This window comes from Phlebotomus argentipes, unplaced genomic scaffold (assembly GCF_947086385.1).
Source record: "Phlebotomus argentipes unplaced genomic scaffold, Phlebotomus argentipes genome assembly scaffold_4, whole genome shotgun sequence".
Classification (NCBI taxonomy): Eukaryota; Metazoa; Arthropoda; class Insecta; order Diptera; family Psychodidae; genus Phlebotomus; species Phlebotomus argentipes.
This window is the reverse complement of record NW_026776174.1, coordinates 4,405,820-4,423,304: the sequence shown is the minus strand read 5'-3', so window position 1 is coordinate 4,423,304 and position 17,485 is coordinate 4,405,820. Positions and strand designations below refer to the sequence as shown.

The window sequence follows — 17,485 nt, the reverse complement described above, 5'->3', positions numbered from 1 at the left end:
CGCTTTTTTAGGACTTCACCAAACGAAATATCATGTTATATGGAAACAGGTACAAAAGATGTTCTTTTTTGCCATATAATTTCCTCTCTTCTTCTAAAATAAAAGCAGCAAGTCAGACAATTTGGGTGTTACTGGCGCCTTCAAGTTGTATTGCATTGTGAATTTACACCACCAGAAAAGATATAAAGTTGGTGGTTCTTCTTTTTCATCTCTGATGCCAGAGTGCTGGAATAGTGTGTGTTTTTTTGTTGTTGTCGGGGGCGCAACAAAAAGGGGAAGATTTAATAATGTGAGATTTTAGAACTGAAAAACTTCACTGATGAGATGGATAGAGTGAAGAAACAATTTTTGCATTTTGTTATCTTCATTCTTTTTGCCATATTCTTATGCAACTGAAGGCGTCTGCACTGATTACTTTCAACACTCATCAAAAAAGTCATTCTTGACTGAAACTTTGCATAAGAAATTTATTACAAACTGATCATTATACTCTGTATAAATCAGGAAGGGAGGTGCAAGACATTGGATAATGAGTGGAGAAAAAACGGAAAAGTGAAGGCTACTGATTTTTTTTAAGTACACAAATATCTTCAATGCTCAAATTCTTCGACCCAGAAGCCCCTCGAAACGATAAAAAGCCGTGGGAATGCTTTTTTGTGAGTCCATCGGAGAATCTTTGCCGATTCTGTATCTCCACCGATCGCCTTACGTGGAATTTTTCTACAAAATCATCAAATTTAACAACTTTTACACGAAAGAAAATCTTAGATTGTGCTTTGACGAAAATCTTTGCCAATTTTGATGGCAAGAATCACAATTATGCTACATAACATGAGTTTTAATGAATTCAACAATCTTCATGTGCTATCCATGCTTATTTTCCATTGTGAAATGCAGCAAAACTCTCTTGAAGATCTTGAAAAGTGGTCACAGAGCACGCAAGAGCCTGCGAAAGGGGCGCGCAATTTAGCGAAAGGCTTACTATTAAAGTAAATATTGCTCGAACATTGAATAAATCCAGCTCTATAAATCGCGCAATCGCATGCCTTTCGGGAATCACATTGCGAATGGACACATAAACTCGCGAGAGTCTCTATAAACATTACTAATATATGGTAGGTGGAAGAGAAGTACAAGGAAATCATTGATGCGCAATAGACATGGTCTATGGCTAGTGCGAGATTTCTGAACTTGGGAGCGCGGAGAAACCATTCCGATGAGCCATGGAGGCAGAGAAGAATAGTGTGGCCAGTGGCAGAGAACAATAAAGAGCTGGACTGCGGTGTCATAAAAATTCGAAATAAAATTGAATCCTCATAACATTAATTATTTCCCCTCGAGAATCACCAAAATTGGATTGGTTCTGGAGGGCTCTGGTGCTTTGTCTGACGGAGAAGGAGGAGCACTAAACACTGATTTTATTCCCGATAAGGCCCTTCTTCACGAGCATGCTGGAAAAGGCTTTATGATATCAATATCTCGCCTCATTCCCGTATTCATTTGGGGTGTGTTATAGCCTTATCCACTGGTGCCATGATGTTATTTCAACAAAAAGATGGAAAAGAAGCGTTTCTCGATCACAAACATTCGCTTCCAAAACTTGAAACTTTATTGAGGGAGCCTGAAGAAGGCATATTTCACTGTGTGGACTCTTGATATCTCTCTTGTGCCGAGGGATGAAGCATTTTGATGGTTTTATTATCTTGTGCAGGAGGTCTGATTGTCCTAGAAGAGAAACAAGTTTATTTTGGGCACTTGAGAAAGGAATCAAAAATTCAAGGCTGAGGGTGTTAAAATATCTATTTTATTGGGTGTGTTGCTATAAAACAATAAAATATTCTGACGAAACTGTGAAGAACATGGATAGGACACAATTTTGTATGAATCCAAAAAGGAGAAATAACACTGAAGAATTGACTCGCGCATATACATTTTACCGTATTTACATAAAGAAGCTTTTTAATGTGTTTGTGGCTTTTTCTGATTCTTTAAGATCTCAATTCGGAATACTTGGACCTGAGCTACGGACGGGGTGGCCCAGGTGGTCTGAATGCGTCCTCGCGGACGAAGAGGATGCGAACGTCCTTCAAGCATCATCAGTTGCGAACCATGAAGTCCTATTTTGCCATCAATCACAATCCAGACGCCAAGGACTTGAAGCAGCTGTCTCAGAAGACGGGCCTGCCCAAGAGAGTGCTTCAGGTACAGTGAGCTCATGTGAGGTCCCCCGAGAGCCCCTTGACAGTAGAATCTCTTGTAGGTCTGGTTCCAAAACGCGAGAGCGAAGTGGCGGCGAATGATGATGAAGCAGGAGGGCAAGGGCGGAGGTGGTGACAAAGGTGATATCTCCCTGGACTTGGACAGCTACAGTTCCCACAGTCCATCTTTCATCCTCGGCGGTCCGCACAGTCCGCACTCGATCGACTGAAACATACTAAATGGTTTCCATCCTCGAGGACTTCTGTACATGATTTCAATCTAGAATGTTGTCTAGTTGTAAACTAAACCCGTAGCTTTAGGCAGAGAAATTCTCTTTGAATATTCCCTGACAACACTCCTACTACAATTAACCTAAGTGGAATTTTCTCATCTCTGTGAGAGTTTCTAGGGTAAATAAATACACATAAATCCTCTGTGGGTGCCAAGCAATTTGAAAGTTTAGGCACAGACTTCTAAATTTCTTACGTCCTCGTAGATTTTTAAATACTTTCAAGTTCGTTTTGGGGCAAGTATGTTATACAAACTTGCCATCTCAATCCAATCTAACTAAGGATCAGATGTAGTTTTTATATAGACTACTCTGTGTAAATACAGCATAACTTTGGCAGATACAAAACACGATATTATGTGAAATAGATACATATTTGCATGGGCTAATAAATTGAAGTAAGACTCAAAATCTTCATAAGTTTGCTGTCTTAAAAAAAAACTACACCCATAAAACATACATTTTTAAATTCTAACTTTAGAAAATCTTGTTTACTTTAAGATAAGTACATAATTAATAATTTATAAATGAAGAATATTGTAGCTACGTAAATTAAAAGAAATTGCATGATATTTATGTAATTTGTAAGTAGACAAAAGTGAAAATATGCTAAATAAGTGAAAGAAATAAACAGAGGTATTGAGAATATGGTTTTTAACTTCTTTATGTGTGTTCTTGAACAAATTTAGGTGATTAGAAATCAAAGCAACGTAAGTATTAAATTCAGGCGTGTGTTTCGATCTTGCTAACCCTCCATAAAATAACGATGTGCAGTGCGTTACATTTGCTGGGCAAAATAATTGGGATAATCTTTCATTGTATTTGGATTTTATGCTCATTTTTTGAACATTTGATCACGGGCTTTACCCTCTCAAATTATAGAGAAAAAAAATGATTTACTCATACATTTCAGTCACAAATAATTTAGTTCAAATTTCATACGGCGACACGGATAAATGAGAAAGAAATGTGTTCCTCTCGCAAACGTAATTTTGTCAGGTTAATTTAATAAACGCCAAAAGAGTATTCATGACATCGTCACACTTTGTAGCAAAACCCTAATTGTGTTTATTAAAATCTTCCCTCGCTCTCACTTTCCAAACATTAAAACAGAGTTGAGAGGAGAACAACAGAAGCGCAATTGTGACATTTGATTATGACTCTGGATGTAGTAAATCACAATTTTTTGACGGTTTTGTACATCATTAACACCGATAGAGAGGAATATGACTGAAGGTATCATAATAAAGTAGTTTACGGATATCACCATTACAATACACACAATCTCCCTCCTAACTTTGAGAAGGGGAGATATATAAACAAAATTAATTGAGTTGTTTTGTATATTAAAGTGCAATTCTTCTACAATTATTTTTCTTCCACACTCTCGTTCGCTCTAGTGGATAAAATGACTAATGTTCTCGCCGCAATAATAACCATTTTATTGTCTCGGGATTGCTGCATAGAATAGGGTACACGATCGTAATTTAGTATGAGCATGGGCGGGAGAGAGACACTGGCGCACGAAAAAAAAAATTTAGTGTGCAATAAAAAAATGAATTATGACTTTGAGAATCACTGGTGGAAAAGTCGTTTGCGTGATTTTTACGGGTTTCCCCATTGTTTCGCTGCTCCAATCTCTTTTTTCCCTCACTTTTCCAGACTCTCTGATGAGACGGAGTGTGTGGCGAGATTTCCAGGAGGGTTGCAAAGCCATTTGCAGGTAGCATATGTTCGACGGAATAAATTTAGGGATACGCTTTGGATGTGGGAACAATAGGGACGACTGAAGAGGCTCATGCCCAATAATCCATGTCAGACATGAGACATCACAAATTAGACCTACCGTCCTTGTGAGTGAGATTCAAGAGGGTTGCGAAATCCCTCTGAATGGACCTCTCCTGTGTGGAAATGCTTTCAGTTGTGATGGTCCAGTCAAAATGTTGTTTCTCTGCCATAAAACAATTCAATATGTATAACGAAATATGGTGCAATGACTTAACTTTTCTTCTCTAGAAATTACCATTCAAATTCTGCCACCCCGTGTGAATTCACATTTTTCTGTTCATTGGGTTCTTTTGATCGAAAATATAGTATCGATATTGTCCATAAATTTCACTCAAATAGAATTCAAATAAGAACGCCCAAAAGATTGTTTCTTTTGTACCACCTTTGGCACCCACTGATTCGTACAAAAGTCCACCCATTGCGATCTCCCATAAAATGCTCTCTCACGATCACCCATCAAATTAATACAATTGAAATCAATGAAAAGAACAGGGCGTTTTTTGTGTCGCCTCTTCTCGAGATCTCGAGGTTCTCCTTCCATGTGACTTTTGCCTCTCAATCTTTCCAGGGGTATGATAATATTAGAATTGTGTGAAAGAAATTCGTGAAACGGTAGCAATTGGCTTTGTCGGCAAAATATGGTGGAGTTCACCTGTGGTGTGTGCACATTATTAGAGGAGAATTGATGATTCTGCTTCCTCCTTTGTAATATTCCTTTCCTCATGTCTTCACCGCCTCGGCAAAATTCCCAATCAAGCGACGAACACTGTGAAGATGGCCCGCAACTCTTCCGTGTGGAGAAACCTTTTTTCTCACTGGGGCTTGAGTTGGAGAAAAAATTGAGATATTTCTCTAATAAGGTCCAAAACGCCTCATCAATGAATCTCTATTGAAATTCCTAATTTTTTGTGCTGCTCCACACTCTCTCTCTCTCTGGGCATCTTCGTGGATTTCTAGTTATTGATGAAATCTCCTATATTATTCCCTATTATAATATTTTTTGTGCCTCCTCTCGGATCGACCTGGAGGAGGCAGAAAGAGATACCGTGGAGGAGAACGTGTGAACATGATGAAAAAGAAAATGTCCAGTAGTTATTTCCTGACTGTGCTGGCCACTGTTTAACTATTTTTTATCCCTCAACGGCTCCCGCCTTGTCTCTCACTAGACACACAAATTACAGTGTTTAGCGTGAAAAATACCACAGATTTTTTTGATTGATTATCGCAATCTCAGAATGCCCCGATATCTCCTTCTGTTCTGACCCAGCATTTTTTCCGATGGGAAATTTCCTGCGCCGAAATTTCGTCTCATTTGCAAAGATTTACTCGTGTTCCGTGCGGAGACCTAATTAATGGGTATTTGTGGAATTCTCATATTCCCTCCAGATCGTCCTGATCAAACCACCACCACTGTGTTGAACGATTTTATTAATAAATCCTCAAGAGCGAGAGAAGGGTTTAACTGACTGGTTGAAGATACTTACATTGATAATGACCTTATGGAGTGAAAATAGTAATAATTGAGTTAACAACCCTTAAATTGATCGTAATCTACCCCCTATTCAATGAATTTGTGTACACATACTCCCGAGCGAGCTGTAATGGTCACGGAATGTCAATATATCACGAGAGGGTGAGATCAATTGTGAGATTTTCCCCATATTTTCCACGGCGTATTTGCGATTTTTATGATGATAGCGCATACAATTGAGGCACACAGTCCATCGAAAAATTGTAGACACATGTTTCCGATTTCTTTCCGGACAACTTGGTAGTGATTTTAATTGGAGTCGACAGCGTGGATATCAACATTATTAGGGGGATTGTTGTCACACCAACTAATCTCTCCTTTCCTGATCACAAAAGGGAATCACAAATAACCGAGACAATGGGTGTATGAGGGACTGATAAAGAGGCTCGAGCAAAATTTTCGACAGAGTTTTTCACAAAAATTCCCAAGAGGGTGAGAAAATGTCATGCACGCGGCCTACAATAATTGTGCAGTTTAGCTTGTTATCCTGGGAAAGGCGGCAATAGGGGGTGGAAATAATGAGCACTAGAAGGTGTGCTCAAAGGCTTGATATCACGACGCATTGCATGAAAAGCCACGAATAACTTTGCGCAAATTGTATGTATTGCCATGAATATTAAAGCTGAATTTTTAATTTATAGTTTTTTTTTGCAACTGAAATGTTAAATGTGATTCCTTTCAATGCATGATTGATTCTTTTGTGCTGCAGTCATGAAAATTCAGATGAAATACATCTCAATTCAAAATGTCTTTGCAATTCAAATTCCGTCACACTAAAAGTGAGAAAAAATGGCAAAATTTTCACATATGAATTACCAAAATTTGCACAATGATTGTGGTCGGGGTTTTTCAAAGTGATCAGTTCCGTGATAGTGATCATTAAGCATAAATAAATAAGACAGAAAATTACCCGGTATGGTCATTGGTATTCTCTCAGACGCAGAATATTCGCAAAATTCTTATCTAAATGATAGCCACTAAAGAGTGAATGAAATTCCTAGACAATTTTTAAGATTTATTCTACGTAGCTAGTCTTCCGCGACGTGGATGGTCAGCGGAAATCAGTAGAAATGTACAGCATAATTCTTTTCCTGTTGGCGTTTTTGTGCTCCCGCCACGGCTTGAGTAGTAGAAGGAGTGACCAAACAAACAGTTGGCACAACATCAATAAACGGTAACACCTCTGGAACAATAGAGCAACATTCTTCTGCCTCCCTCGCAGTGAGGCGACTAAGATGGTAATTTTCTCTCCTCTCCAACTACATGCAGTAATTTATTGCACTTTAACATCTCGTGTTGAGGTGAAAGATGACCCTCTAATGCCTTGTTTGTTTGAACAATGTTAAAGAACGGTGGGCAAAGGTGAGGTAGCTGCTGAGAAAATAATGGGAGACACGAGGGAGTTGTGGCTACCCAATTTGAATTCAACGCCATCCGAAACTGATTGTTGCACTGCGTAAAAGGAGGAAAAAAACGACTGATAAAAATATATTTAAATCGAGTGATTAATGATCTTTGGCACATGGACAACTATATTTTGAACTCCTTCATAGTGTTGCTTTATGCTCTTTGATAAATGACTGCAAGATAATTATCTCTGAATATGGTCTTATATCATATTTTTAGTATTCCTTCAATGCTGTTTGCTTTTTTCCACATCTTCATGTTGTATTAATTCCTTTATTTGTATTTTTTGCCTCCTCGCCAGGGAGCAGACACGATATGGCAACATTTTATGAAATTGAGATATTGTAGGGAATGAGAAATTGACGAAAAGAATTGGAGGCAGCGGCTCAAATTGAATTGTAAAGTGGATATATCATTAATTACAGAACATTCTTATGTTTTCGGGGCAAAACCATTACCAGTAGCTTCAATACTGACAAATTCAAATCCGAGTGATTTTGGATAACACTTTGAACATCACAGGGTGAGCCATTCTTGAGCACACATCTCACGAAATTCTTCGTATGCGATTAGAGAGCCGGAAAATGTGATAAATTTGAAAAGGTTTTGGGTTTTAATTTTTAACATTTATGTAGGGGTAAATGGGGCAGTTTCAGATTGGGGCAGCTTCAGATTTCTTAATTTTCTCAGTGATTTTTACATGAATAAATTCCTGGTCTTCACACAATGTTTGTAGTCCTTAAGGACTACAATTGACGAAAATTTGCACAGGATTTGTCTTGACTGTTTAGATAAAATAAGTGAAAATTGAAAATCACTCACAAACTAGAATTTTGCTGCCGAATTGATTGCGTGTTTTCTCCATTAAAAAAGCCACAATTCGCGTGAAACACAATCAAAGGTTATTGAGAATTAAGTAGAGATTCTAAATATGCCCGAACTTTTCCTCCTTGGCACGGCCCTTTTCAGTGGGTGGTGGAAAATGCACAAACACTGCACACGGGGCAGTTTCGGATCGCCACGGACTGACAACAGCGCGCTCTGACAGTCTGACGCAACATCACGGTCGAAATTTTCTTGTGGCAAATATTGAAGATTTTTCACAAAGTGCCGTTCTGTGCTGCATTGCTTCATCACGTTAAACGACTTCTTAGTGGAAAAGTGAGAAAATGCACGCGAAAATCACTGATTTGCACTGATTTGATTTGTGGTGGCACTGAAGTTGCCACCACTCACGCATGGTGGCGTTGCGACACAGGAAAAATGACGGGCAACTTGCTTTTCGCTCAGACATTTTGACAGTGCGTGCAAGGGTCCAGAAAAGTCGCGAAAATATTACTTTAAAGGCGATTCTTAGGGAATTAAACAGTTTCAGTGCGTAGAAGAGATATCAAAGTGATCATTTGTTCGCGATTCTACAATTCCACAATGGAATTTAAGGTAAATATCAGTGAAAATCTGAAGCTGCCCCAGAGCAATCCGAAACATCCCCGTGCGGGGCAGTTTCAGATAAATTACAATATTATTTTTATTCTCCTTTAGAGGAAAAACCATCAGTTTTAATGCCCAATGAAAGGCATTTTCTGAAGCTCAATAGACGAGAGTTTATTTGAGCGTTGGGATCATTTCAATATATTCAGCCGATTTTTCAAGAAAAAATCCTAAAGTTGGAACAGCATTTTGAATCTGAAGCTGCCCCACTTACCCCTAATTACAAAAACTGCCTTTCTCGTATAATTCTCCGGAGTGTGTGATCTTCGGCATAAACTTTGAGCACAGCAAGGAATTCTATTATAGAATAGTGGGTGTTCTCCTGAGAAGTGGCTCTCCAGAGGGGGTCCACAATTTTCTGCCCCTCGGGATGGAAATTCTGCCGCAATTCTCATCGTGAGTGCGAGAATGATGAATGTGAGGGTCAATTCGGTGACTTTTATGGTGTGCGGAATTTTTATGATATTCCATTTGTTCCCCTCCTAATCTTAAACTGGAAGATTCTCCGCTCCAGTTTCATTTTCATAAGCCGCAGACTGAGGAGGTGAAAGACAAAAAAAAATGAAGAAAATACAACACGAGGGAGAAAATGATTTATAATTTACATTTCATAAATACATGGTTTTTTCACTTTTATTTTTCAAGATATTTTATAGTCTGTTTTTCATTTTTGACAAGACATACCCTAAGTTTACCTTCCTTGTTAACTTTCTTGTAAAATGAGACACATTTTCATAATGAATTATGTTGAATTTATACATAATGATATTTATGCTCAGAGATCCCAAGGATTAGAGTGACTTGCAACGGAGGGGTCGATCCGAACACCCCCTTTTTTTCAAAATCAACAACAGATTAATAATACAGAGATAAGCTATGACCCATGAAAGAGTTATGTATTTGGGAAGAGACGAAAAAGGAAAAGTCTAGGGTTGAAATTCATTGATAGTCTTATCGAAGTATCAAAACTCACGAGAAGATTTTCCAAGAAATTCCCACATAAATCTCTCCTAGTCTTCTAATTTTCAATGTGCATGTGATGTTAAAGGAAATGTGAAAGACGCAGGGTTATGACAAAGTCACTATAAACCTCAAACATGCATACATGAGCCAAAGCATATGAAATTCAATACTCAAAAGCATGCGACCGGGTGTTCGCAAAGTTACAATATTTTAAAACCGCAACAAACATCTCAAATTTCAAACCATTTTCCCTCATATTCCACCAGACACTCGAGAGCTGAGAAACCAATTTTCAGATTGTACGGCTATTTTGAATTTTCGCCTACCGAAATCCTTGTGAATATGTGTCAAATTTCCCTGACGAGCTCGTCCTTTTTGCGCCTGACCTCATATTTCTTTGATCACTTCCTCCGCATTGCCAGACAAAAAGGATCATTTATTTCAGAGTCACAGACCTTGACAATTTCAAATCAGTTCCATCCCATTTCGTTTTAGGAACAGAAAAAACCCAGTGATTTCAAATCCTTCACAATCTCTTCAGAGTGAATGTCTGAATGAAGAAGATATTTCCCAATTTATGTGATGAGGAAGATCCTGCAGGTACAAAAAGTATGTTAATTGTCTGCGGTGGAGAGAGGAAGAGATAAAAGGTGAATGTTTGTGAAAATAAAGTGGCTTGTTTGCTCTGAAAGCAAATGAAGAGCGCCTGTGTCAACAATAAGGCGGCATGATGCCCTTCGGAAAAAACAGTGAGAGTCAATTCTTTCGGAACTCAATATATATATTTTCCTTTCCTCTTAACACTTACACTCTTGGCATCCGAAGAAGCCTCGCCAAGACGAATCGATAGTGAGAAGTTATGGAGTTAGACTGCTGCCTTATATTTTAAAGTTAGAAGCTGACTAGTTTTTATGTGTAATTTCTAGCTGCAAAGAAAAGTTCAATCTAAAAATTTAAATATTTTTTTCAGTAACTCCTAGTTTTGTTGTCATTATTGATGACCATATAAAAATTTCCTGATGATTGAAAGTATTTTTGTGCCTACAAAAACATATAGCTTAACCATTTTTGTGATTTTGTGAGCTCAATGATAAATCTTCGGGAAAAGTAACAACTTTACCGACAAGAAAATAAACACTCTAATAATATACTTCTCGGTGTTTATTAGTTATTGTCTTAGCAATAGGAAGAAGCAGAAAAAAGGTACACCGATGAACTCAAGTGGGAGATTTCTTACGCACATAAATTTCGTGCATTCTCTTAAGCTTTTTAAATCCCGTACGAGATTTTTATACCTTTTTTTTGTAACTTTGCTTCACGCAATTTTGACAGTTTTCCCGGCTGCCAGCCGGAGCCGACTGACTCCGGAATTATAATTTAAGCCGAATTGTAAATGAATAACAATAAAAATCTCCCGGTGAAATTTATAACTACATTTTTTCTGTCTCCGCGCCATCACAAATATTCTTCACACTGTTTTTCAACTTGTGCCTCTCGCGCTTTTCTACTCCACTTGGAACAACCTCGCGTCTTGCGAAACTCTTGATATTCCTCAATTATCAAGTTGGAGCGAAGTGAATTTACCTTCTTAATTAAAAATTGAGGCAACGGTTCATGCAAATAACGACTGCGAGCGTGTTTCACGTGCACTTGAGAGTTTGACGTGTGCATGAATTGTGACGCCGGCTGTGGATCCATTCATTTGCTGGGTGCACACCCTTGGCCAGAACAACCCTTAGTGCACCACAAGAACTCACATGGTATTATGACACGCATCGAACAATCACAATTTGTTTTTCCCATTCGCAAGCAATTGCTCGCCATTCCCGTCGATGGTCCATTGAAAATGAGCTGCGAGAGCTTGAGAGGTCTCGTGGCGGAATAACATTTCTCCCATGGATTGGCACAAAAAACACACACCCGAGGGGGTGGATGTCCTAACGAATATACTATAATCTCACGTGCAAGGCGCATTGTGCGGAGAAATGGAACCTGGAAGTATCCGAGGAGCAGACCTCCTCGAGGACTCCCTGCCACGAGGTGAGTCCATTGAGATGACTCGGTGCGCTCTTTCGACGTCAAAATCGCCTTAATAGCCCACAAAAATCTGCACGTGTTCATTGAAATTATTTTTTCGGCACGTGCAACAGACAAATCGCACAATTCCCTTTTCCATACCTCTGCACGCCCCTTCTCCCGCGCTCTGAAGGTGTGCGCGTGTGCATGTGTTTTTCGACGCAAGTAAAATTCGATTTGAGATCATTTTCAGGGTGTTCTCAACCTCACAAACACGATGCTTCAATGGAAAACTTACCCCCGACTGAGTGGGAGATTTCCTGCCTCTCAAATTGCGCTATTTTGCTTAATCAGCTTTAACGCTCGCCAGTCCCTGAACTGCAGTGGCAGAATAAAGAAAGATTAACTTAGCCAGATGTGGCGTGATCGGAAATCTTTCGGGTCGTATAACCGCTAACAGATTTTAGCGTGGCCTTTGAGGCCTAAAGTTAAGCTTAAGGGCGACATACTTCAGTATCTTATTTCTGTACCAACAATAACACAGGTAACTATAAAATTCTTACAAGAGATATAATATATTTTTCTTTATATTAAGTCTCTTCCTTGAAATTATCCACATAAATTATCTGCTTAATTCATATAACTAAGTGATCATAAAACTCTCAAAGTCTTCCACAGGAAACCATATTCAAATGGCAGCAAATTTTAACAAATTTTCACACTAAATTTAATTAGGCACATCAGCAGAATTTCTCGCCTAATTTATAATATGATGAGCATTTTTGAGATTTTATGATCAGCCAAAAATGTACGATAATGAGTGGAAGTGCGAAAAAATCATCTGTATCTAAGAAATTTAAATAATTACCCTATTTATATGGCTAAACTATATTTCTTCCCTCTTTATTACATTGTGCCTGAATTTTGATCAAAATATTCCTAATTGATGTAAGATATTCTGAAGTTTAGCAATGTAACGCCATCAGAGATGAGGAATTCTGAGGTGTGAAATTTAAAATTCCGCCAATTTGAAACATGAACAACATTATGTTGTGATTAAGGGATTTTCTTCAACATGAATTTAAGAGTTGCTAACAAGCAAAATTTTAATTACTGGTAATTTCTTGATAAGAATTCCAATGAGCGTAAATTATGCTACGACTGGAAAGTCGATGATCTCTGCGGACCACCTTTGATCTCGCAGCAAAAGTTGAGCAAAATTAATGAAAATGGTTCATTATTATTATCCTGCCGGTGAGAAACTATTAAAACATTTTATAATTAAGAAGGAACATTTCTAATTAGGAAATGCAAATTCACGTGAACGTTGCTCACTTTGCGAAATGAATGTCAATTGAATTCGAGTGTGATATTTTGAAAATCACAATAGTAAACAGAAAGCACTTGATTTTTGGTCCCCTATCGAGAAACCCACAGAGAAGTTCCCCACAGATTGAAACATCCCCATTAATTTGGCAGGCACCAGAAGATTCCACCATGGAAATCAATTGAAGCGTGAAGCACAAGTGGCTCAATTTAGGAGGGATATATCATGTGAAACATATGGAAAATTTCAACTACAACTTCCGTCCCTTTGGCGGAAAATCCCTCTGCGAGGGGTGAAAATTATCCACCACGCCAAAAGTCCGTCGATGTGCAGATTTGCCACAAATAACAATATGGATTTGATCCTTCCCGGCGTCCTCCTGAGTGGAAGGGCTCGTGGGGTGATTTGTGAATTTGATTCCCGTCCGCTTGACTGAGCGCCTCATTAAATTGACATGTGAGACGTTTGAGTGCCATGCGAGGGAAGAACCGTGAAATATCCTCAGCCAACAGGATTAAAGCTGCGCAGAAGTCAGCCTTGGATAGAGATTCCCTAAAGTATTCTTTCGATAACTCCACTTCTTATCAGCCTAATTAATTATTTATGAATTTGAACAAATTACAGAGAACAATGTATACGTCTTATTGGCTTACTACTGACATGCTCTATTTCTATCTCTGGGCAACTTGTCTATGCAGGATAAGAGAGTTCTTTTGACTACTCGATAAGTTAAACAAATTTCTGAGATAAAGCAAATGCTGAAAACATGTTCGGTCTTTTAATTGTTTATCTCGCCTTATCTTCTAAAATCCTGTTGAAGGCTCTAAATTCTCCCCTCGGGGCTTTTTAGTATGTCAGAAGCACACACAAAAAAATGAGAATAAATTTGAGCAAAGATGGTCAAACGGCAGAGCAGGTGTTGGCTAAAATCGCCCGATCAAGAGCAGAAAATTGAGTGAGATAGAGATTGAACGGCGCAATTGCGAGAACGTCGAATTAAATTATCAACCCTCGACGATAAGTCCTTATCAACCCTCTCGATCGTCACTTTATTTATATGCAAATTGCCCTCGATTCGGACAATATGCTACAGAGTTTTGCGCCAATTTAAATGTTTCGTTCTCTCCTTTGGTCTGCTCTATGTGCGCCTCCGAGGTTGCCTGTTGATCCCAAGAGCTCATGAGAGGCACGGGAAGAATCATTAATGTTCAACGGGTCGAGCATCAGCATTACCACCTAATTATTTAAATTGCACGCGAACTCCAGAGCAACATTCATATGAATTATTCGCTTTTAACCTCTTTTTTGTGCTCCTTCTCCTGTTCTGGCTTCTCTTTGCCCCTTCAAAAAATTATTCAGACAATTTTTTATCACTTCCCCCAATCGTAGTTTCATGTGACTCTCGCCTTGTCTCTTCATCAATGTCAAGCGCACATTTTTGTCAAGCTTTATCTAGCGTAAAGCATATTTTGATGTGGAGTCTTTCGTATGGCACACAAGAAGCATAACAAATAACCATCCATGTTGCATGTGGGATGAGATCCAAGAACACTTTTTCATCATTCTCAAATTGACCAATTTGTACTCAATTTACCTGGCGGATCTACTAACAAATTTCTGTAATTTAAATGATAAAATAAATTACGTGAATTTCGTTGCTTCTGGAAAATTATTTTCGCGGTGTTCTTTTAGTGGAGTTACATCGTCCTTGTAAAATTTCTTTGCCTCAATTCTTCTCATTCCTGGAAAGAATGATGCTCATTGTAGCTGGCAAAAGGAGAACAGTCAAATGATGCGTTAAAGTATAACATTTAAATTACTTGCTCAAAGCGCGTCATTTTTCGCAAATTTATTTTCTTCTCATTTGCAAAGAGATCCCTCTTGGCTTTCTCGCCAGAGAACCATCGCACCAAGCATCGCACTTTGCATGTTTCGTGGAGTGAAAATGTCTCTTCTCAGTATTATCGTCCCATTTGGCGTCATTTTAAGTGGGTGTGCGCCAAAAACTTTCTGTTTGTCATCGTTTCTACCCCAATTTGGGATAAAAATTTCACGCCCAGCAGTGCGGAATATTCTAAATGATACATAGCTTGTGATAGACTGTCATGGTGACTCCATGAGGGAACCTCTCGGCGTGATTGCGGCAATGTAAGTGCCAAAAGACATGGGGAGACAGCGTCGAGGTTTGACGGCGAAGAAGAAGCAATTTTGTGACTACGTCCATAGACATTGTGGGAAGTGGCTGACAAGGATGGGGAGAAAATTAAGCATGCGTTTAATGATACATGTGTTTTCAGGAGCTCGCAGCCACGCTGCGCTGCAGAGACATCTCAATGAGTGTGATTATTTCACATGATTTTCATTCTAGAAAATTACGGTTTTCTACTGCATGGGACTCCTTTCGAAAAATTCACAGTCATCAGATCAAATATCAATTGATTCGGCTGTAATTCAAATTCCTAGCGGCTCAATTTTCTCCAGACCAACGGACTACAGGGTGTTCCGCTAAGAGTGCCCCATGATGAATATTTTCTTCACCTTCATTGATTTCAAAAAATGTATTTGTGTAAAATTGAACACAGAGCTTCAATTTATGTGATACATTTTGTTTCACAAGTGTTACAATTGCAATTTCATAGAAAATCGTATTCAATTTTCACGACCACTTCAGTTGCATCGAGAACTTTAAGGCGATCCCAGTGAAATAAAGACAAACCCTTCAGAATATCCCTTTGCTCAGTGGTCCGCCGTTGAAAAGGCAAAGAATGGCGGCATCTGTCACCCTTGAAAGACATTGGATATCGCGGTGGCAATTCGTTATCCTCGATGCATTGTGGCCATGAAGACGCACTCGCACCAGTCATTCCTGTTCGGGACTGTGAATGGCCAAAGAACAGTAGGAGATTTCATGTGTACTCAAATGAAAGCTAATGAATAATTTATTGACTTTTAAAAATGGAATTCCTTCATGTGTCTTAAAACCACAAAAGCCGCTTCAAATGTCCATGCTCGTGATGTATTTCAAAGTTTCAGTGCCTCTCGGAACTCTCTTCGTGGCTGGCAAGTTTCTCTGGCATCTCTCTCGTGATATAGTGGTGACTTCTTGCATTCATACCTCTCCACCCATCACTTGTACCATCACTCATTCAATGTCGCCTCCATGGACAACAGAGCCTGGCCGGAGGGAAAGCCCCTGGAAAATTATTGCTGAGCACTGCTCGAGCAATTCTCTCACTCACACTTCATAGGCAATGCCTCAAAATGAGATGCGCCTTTAGAGATTGAATTGATATCTATAGAAGTAACGTGCGCGCACGCGGAAACTTTCAATAGAAAAGCAAGTGGAATAAATATAAATAAATTTCTGTTTTGCGAAAATGTTACATAAATAAATTCTCGTGCAGAAAAACGATAGTTGAGAATGTTTCTCTCGAATTCCCTCTCTTCGCTCGTTTTTTCCCTTGACAATCCCTCCCGTGAATACCCAGCCTCTTTCTTGGGCGATGACAAGAGTCATGACAAAAGTCAGCAATTGTACACAATTTTCTTCGTCTATTTTTCTTCATCATCTCCTATGCGGAATAAATTTCCACAAATCGCTTACTTGTCTGCTCCGTTCCGTCCGCCTCGGAGTCTCCTTGTGTTGGTTGGTGGCTGAAGTCCCTTGGTTATGCAAAAGGAGCTCACGAGATGGAAGAAAGAACACAAGAAAATTCAGGAGTGGTTCTTGTGGTCTCTCTTGCTATTCCTGCTTCCTTTCATATGCAGTCCACCTTCCTCGATTCGTCACAGCAGCGATAAAATACGAAACATCTGAATAACACTCTTTCTTCTCCGGACACAATCACAACTGCAGAAGTTTACTTCTGAAACCATTCTAACCACCGCAGATCCAATTGACAAAGAATACTTTTAAGAGGCTAATAATCACAAATTCAATTAACAATTCATGAATTAGAGCAAACTGTGAGACTTTTCCATTCAAAGTAAATTCATGTAATCGTGAATGAACATTTTAAAAATTTGAATTTTTTTTTAAACTAAAAAAGCAATGTTGAAAAATGCATAAATGTTGACTTTGGTTGTTTTGGGTCTTATTCCAATATTTAATAAAAGTATTACGTTTGAAAATGCAAATGTAAACTTCCACTTAACGAATATATAAAATGTGTTTTATTTCCAGAATCTTCACGCAATGGAACCTTTTGTGTGTGTTCTTCGGCAGCATTGCGTGTTCTATGTGAAAAACTACAGCCCATTGGATTGGTTATCCCTTTCGCATACAATGGGCAATTTCTAACTCGCCCTTCTGTCGCTTTTTCAGAGATAATCCGCGATTTCTTCTTCTGTGTGCACCTTGGCACGCGGGGCAACCAGAGGGGAAGCCAAGAGAAGAATTGAGAAACATTATTCCACCTCTGTGGCAGCCGCGCACATTTTGTGTTGTTTGCAGCACGATTGGTTTGGCTTCTTG

General features: G+C 38.9%; 1 protein-coding gene across 2 annotated transcripts in view; it reads left to right on the top strand.

Annotated features, from left to right (window-relative positions):
• Positions 1-3,124, top strand: part of LOC132257361 (protein apterous-like) — a 34,226-nt gene extending 31,102 nt beyond the window's left edge. For both annotated transcript variants that reach the window (XM_059754227.1, XM_059754226.1), the window contains exons 7-8: positions 1,994-2,202; positions 2,261-3,124. In XM_059754227.1, coding sequence (XP_059610210.1) covers positions 1,994-2,202; positions 2,261-2,428 — 377 coding nt within the window. In that variant the 3' untranslated portion in view covers positions 2,429-3,124. The remainder of the gene's footprint in view (positions 1-1,993; positions 2,203-2,260) is intronic.
• The last annotated feature ends 14,361 nt before the right edge of the window (positions 3,125-17,485 follow it).